Genomic DNA, 6000 nt, shown 5'->3' on the forward strand with positions numbered 1-6000 from the left:
AACTGCATGGCGAAGAAGTTGCAGTTTAGGGTTTGTCAGATTGTCAGTGTTAGAGTTTTGTTCTTTTTCGTAGATGGGCATGTATATGCTCATTGTTTGTATCCCCATCCCTTCCTTACAGCCAAAAACGTTAATGCTGCCCGACCGCTTCGTACTGCCTATACATGGACATGGCAACTGACTTACACAATCACCCCCATCATTATCATCTCCTATGTAGTATGTTCATAGGTCCGACACCCCTGTCACAACACCCCCGCCCTCCCCCCTCTAGCTATGGTCAAATATGTACAGTCATCCATTCACTCAAACCTGAAGATTAAAACCAATCTAAGCAAAAAGTTTAATTACTAGAATGTAGATATTTATTTAACGGAAAAGATGCTATATAAATCAATGGCTCAACTATGTACAGTTTTTGTAAGAAAACTGGATTATTTATCAAAGTAACGAGAAAACAGAATAATGGTGAAGTTTATTTTTCATGTTACGTGGTGTGGATGTATGTGTTGTTGCCTCCCTGTATTCTCTCATGTGGGAACAAAAGTATAACTATATATATATATCTAAGCAGAAACAAGATAACCAGTCGTTTTGTTTTCACCAAAAAACCTGTCCAAGAACATTCTTACACAACTTTCTTTTGTACGTTTTTTCTTCATGCCAAAATCATGCGAGCAATTTGTTGATGTAAGTTGACAAAAACTTGGTATGCTTTTATGTCTTCAATGTTGATAGTCTAAATATAAATTGCTTGTTGACATGTGTATATTATTAGATCAGAAGCTCTGATGTTGGTTTGCTAAAATATAATGTCAATTTTTATATTGCCTGTTTGTCATTGAGTATCGTACCGTTTGCTATGGTAACTTACAGTATGGCATTGGCTTTATTTTTGTTATGATTGGAGTCAGCGCTTTAATTTTGAAAGTAACTTTAATTTAGAATTTTCGTTTTTTGCAAGTCCTTTGGTACTGTGTGATTTACAGCTAATGGCAGTGTTATCTTACAGTTGCAATGGCAGTCTGAATATCTAGCCTGTAGAAAGTAGAAAACATTTTTTCAGTATATTTGGGAATCATTGCACGTCAAATAAGACATTTACATATTTATTCAATTTGTATTCAAATCGTTCACTCCTAACACTAAAGCTGTAGAGCAAAGCCAATAGATATTTTTTTTAACTTTTTTGGCATCTCAGTGGCTTTAAGGCCTGATATTATTAGAACACCTTAACTTTGACCATTTAATTGCATTACTTTAAGAAATGATTAATAAATTCTTAATTCATAATTGCATTATGAATCTTACACTTAAATACACCTAACAGTGCATTGCAATGTATTGTGTTGCTTACAAAGTATGTTTTACTGAATGTCCTATTACTTTAAGATGTGTTTTAGTCCCAGGCCTATAAAAAACGAACCATATCCATTTGGCAATAGCGAGATCATTCAGCTGTCGTTGCAGTACCTGCCATTAGAAAGGCTTTCTGAAGCCATTCAAAAGGCAAGAGTTAGTGTGCTGCTGGGGAGCCAGATCTTTCATTCTAAATATAATGTATATATTATGATAAGATACATGTATGTATGCATATATTCACACACAATCTGACTCACAGAGAGCACAGGATGTTTTTCTCAGGTAAACAAACACTGAGATACAATTTCCCTTCTTAAGTCACATATAATGTGAGGTAAGACGTCACCTCAAATTTTATGTAAATGAAGGAACTTCTTGTGGATTGTTTCTCTTTGACATTTATTTTTAAAACACTAGAACATGCATCTATTTGCACATGTACAGTAAGCCGTTACACTTTTCACACACAATGTCTGTTTCCGAAACCTGAAGCAACTCAACACAACGTCTGCCCAGTCAGTCAATGACTCAATATGCAGGTTTTTTTCGTTTTTGTTTATGAAGGTACCTCCTTCATTAACCAAGGCATGTCTAATGACCTAAAACAAATTCAAATAAGCTGCAGAAGATAATTATGCAAATTAATGACTAATGAAATCGCAAATTGATAAAAAAAATTTTAACTTTATGCCAAGCATCATGCTTTATAGGAAATCATTGGCAATTTTATGCAAACATTGGATTTGTACGCGTGCCTTATTGTTTTTCGACTGACCCTCCCCATACTGCCATATTTCGGACACTGACACTTGTTAGTTATGCAAATTCTAATTCAAATGATTACCTAAAACATTGAGCAGTTTATTTAAAAAAAGACCCTGGCTCACCCACGAAGCCCTCTCGAGTCCTTTTGATGCAAATTTATTTTAGTTTGCGTTCTTGGCTATTGAATATGGCTTGGCTTTTGTCTTTTGGTTTCCTTTGTTAAAGTCTTTTCTGCCTCGTATCCTCGTTTCCAGTCTTGCCTTATGAACGTGTTGTGGCGTGGTCTCACTGACGTTCCCTAACATGCCCTCCGTGTCTTTGTTCAATTGTAGGAGGTGAATTAGTTATCCCAGTACTTGTAAAGGACCCCTTAGAGCTCCCTTCCGTAGCCACTCGTACACCCTCCATACCCTTTCCCCCAACCCTCCGTCCCCACCTCACCATTATTGAGACCACCAAAGAGTCCCTGTCCATGGCCACTGAGGCGGGGGTACCTTGCTTGTCGGACCGAGGCAGCGATGATTGTGATGATGATGATGATGATGATGATGATGGCTTGGTGATATCTGGGTATGGCTCTGGGGAAGCATACGACTCTAACCTGCCCCCTACCGATGACGAAGATTTTTACACCACCTTCTCCTTGGTAACAGATAAGACCTTGTCTTCGTCGGCCTTTGAAGGTGGCTACAAAGCTCACGCGCCTAAGTGGGGATCCAAGGACTTTAGACCTAACAAAGTCTCCGATTCTGGTAGGACATCCACTACCACGTCTTTTTCCCCCAAGCTGAGCCGCTCCACTTCCACGCCACCCAAACCGCCTGCGGGCAAAATGAATCACAGGGAGCTAAAGCCCCAGCCCGACATAGTCTTGCTTCCATTGCCCACTTCCTATGAGGTAGACAACACAAAGCTGAAGAGCCCATTAATAACATCCCCCATGTTCCGTAATGTACCCACAGCAATCCCGACGGAGCCGGGCATCAGGCGGGTTCCGGGGGCCTCCGAGGTGGTCCGTGAATCTAGCAGCACCACCGGAATGGTCGTCGGGATAGTGGCTGCTGCCGCTTTATGCATCCTAATTCTCCTGTACGCCATGTATAAGTACAGAAACAGGGACGAGGGATCCTACCAAGTAGACGAGACAAGGAATTACATAACCAACTCGGCACAGAGCAATGGAGCAGTCATGAAGGACAAGCAGCAGAGTTTAAAAGGCGGCAACAAGAAGCAGAAAAACAAGGACAAGGAGTACTACGTGTGAGCGCGAGCGTGTCCCAAGCAGAGAGAGACCAACAGACACGTACACAGAGAACATTGAACTATTGCTAGCTGCGCCGAGAGGAGGCCACAGACGCCTGGCGCTGTGCTGAGACTGCGGTAAACTCTCACACGAACTGTACCATAAAGCACACTTACTACCAAGAAGATAAATAGCGACATTAGTGACCTTACTCTTCTATCCGGTCGGAGACGTTATCCGTGTAGAATATTCCACAGCGACATCATAATCCTAAGTGACTTTTAGAGGTACGTGATCCTTGGAGTAAATATTGTTTCTTTGGTTTCTCTTTCTTTTTTATTTGGTCATTTTGTAAAAAGAAGAGAAAGCTATATCGGCCGTATTGAGCATGTAAGAGACAGACAAGTGGGGCCGAAAAAATGTTTGTCATGAGCGAAAAAGGACTCCTGCCAACAAAAACACATATATATAAATATAAATATAAATATATATATGTATATATATATATATATATATATATGAGAGAGAGAGATTTGTATTGTTTATACATAACATGTGGTGTCTTATGATTCTTGCTCTCTGCAAAATGAAAAAAGAAACTGTCATATCTGCTAAAGTGACAGGTCGCTAAGACTCTGCCAGCACAGCACTGTTATGATTTACAATCAAAAATGATCGTTTGAATTGTACAACCAACTGTAATAATGTGCGAGTTGCCAGAAAGAAGTTACCATGTCTCAGTAAAGCGACTGATTGTAGTGCATGCCATCCCTTGCTTTCATGTTCAACGAAAAATGCTTGAACACGTCCACCTGGTTAATCCCATCATAAGATAGACCTCTCTCGTCCCTTACGGCGCCAACGTGGGGGACAACGTTCCTGAATTTCCTACTTTTCGTTGCAGCAAGTCGATGATTGGGACTTTTTCAATCGTATGTATGTTGGTCCATATGCTCTCGTCTCTTTTTTATAAAGCTGTCTGGTGCAGACTGGCGCAGTGCTCTAATACTGTTAAAGGATGTCTATACGAAAATAAATTTAATGTGAAAAGTGTGAAGAATTCTACTATCTGTTGTCACAGTCGACTGTGTCAAACGACAAATTTGTTTACATATTTTATTACATGATAGCGGTTGTACTTTGTAGGTAGATGATGTACATACAAACCTAAGTTGTATTTTTTTGAGTAATTCTACTGTACAGAGAGATCATTTGATTTATCAGTGTACTTCATGAAGAAAATCAGACGCTGTCTGTTCATGTGAACGAGCGAAAAATATACAGACGTTTTGTAAGGAAAAGCAGAGAATATTGTTAGATTAGAGGTCTAATCTTTCTCGCAGATGTTTCTAAATCGCATGGATATTTGACTACTTGAAGCTGTCAATCAAATACAAGACACACTTCTTAATTGTATCGGTTGTTTTATTTATAGAAGAATCAAAGAGATATGTAATAAAGACAGACGAACATGGACACACACATGCAGCTCACGTAATTTACGCTGTGTGATTCTCTTACCTTGATGTCTTAATTCAAGTGGCCTGGACTGCAGTAAACCTGTTGCATCAATGCACTTTTTACATTTCAGTTCCTTATCATGTATGTATAATTTTTTGTTGCCATTTTATATATTTGTTGATCAGTGTACCCATACCTATAATGTGGAGATGTGGCCATGTTTTTGTTTTTTTATTGTTTTCTATTCAACTTCATGTGCATTTTTTTAATTTTCATTTATGACATCTTAGTCATGCAGCTTCGCTTCAAAAAAAAAACATTGATGAAGGTCTATAATAAAACATTCCATGATGGAGGTTGATATTTCAGTTGTCTTAATGTGCACTTATCATCTGCTTTTTCAGTATATGTAGGTGATTTATTTATCATTCTGAACAGCATAAATAACATGTTCATGTGTTTCAGAGACATGGGACTGTCATTTGTCTTGCTTTAAGTGGATTAAATGACTTATTTTCTGTTTTAGAATAAGACAAGATGCAGTCTGCACTTGCAGCAAGTACTTTTATTTAATAGCTGGTGAAGACAGTACCAGTAAATCAAGATCCAACAGTTTTGCCAATTGAAAGTATAAAAATAATGTTTCCGTAGGCCTACCTTAGAAAAGAAACTGTTAAAGAAGACCACAGTTCTTACACATATAGCACAAAACAACTAGCAAAATATTCTGTTATCAAGGGAACGCAAATGTACAATTTTAAGATCTTACCTCTGTTAGAATTGAATTGCTTCATTAATTACAGTGATTAAATTATGATGTACGGTACAGAAAATTATAACTTTTATGTCGTATTGCTAGATGCAAACCCAGAGGAGAAAATCTATTTCACAGTGGTTTCTCTTTAATATCTCAAAGGTTCTCGGTTATGTTTCATGTCTCAAATGTTTTTTGTGTGTTTTATAATAAAATGCCCATTGAAAATGACAGATATACAATACAGTTATATCAGAGCTAACACAGATCAGATAATATGGTCTTGGAAGATCTTGATGACGATGTTTGAATGTTTGGTGTCTTGGTAAATCTGAGCACAGTTTGAGATGTTATATTTCTTCTGGATCTCACAAGAAGATGGGTATTACTTCCCTTCTCTCAGGAGAAACAATGC

At 38.2% G+C, this 6000-nt stretch overlaps 1 protein-coding gene across 14 annotated transcripts in view; it reads left to right on the plus strand.

The window, feature by feature from the left end:
• The window catches only part of nrxn3a (neurexin 3a), a 240899-nt gene extending 235100 nt beyond the window's left edge, over positions 1 to 5799 (plus strand). For 6 of the 14 annotated variants that reach the window (XM_057344272.1, XM_057344273.1, XM_057344271.1 and 3 more), the window contains one exon: positions 2460 to 5798. In XM_057344272.1, coding sequence (XP_057200255.1) covers positions 2460 to 3391 — 932 coding nt within the window. In that variant the 3' untranslated portion in view covers positions 3392 to 5798. Of the gene's footprint in view, positions 1 to 121; positions 691 to 2459 lie in introns of all 14 variants that reach the window. The other 8 variants (XR_008963687.1, XR_008963688.1, XR_008963689.1 and 5 more) reach the window with 3 other exon arrangements.
• The last annotated feature ends 201 nt before the right edge of the window (positions 5800 to 6000 follow it).

The sequence above is a fragment of the Triplophysa rosa genome, linkage group LG10, assembly GCF_024868665.1.
Source record: "Triplophysa rosa linkage group LG10, Trosa_1v2, whole genome shotgun sequence".
NCBI lineage: Eukaryota > Metazoa > Chordata > Actinopteri > Cypriniformes > Nemacheilidae > Triplophysa > Triplophysa rosa.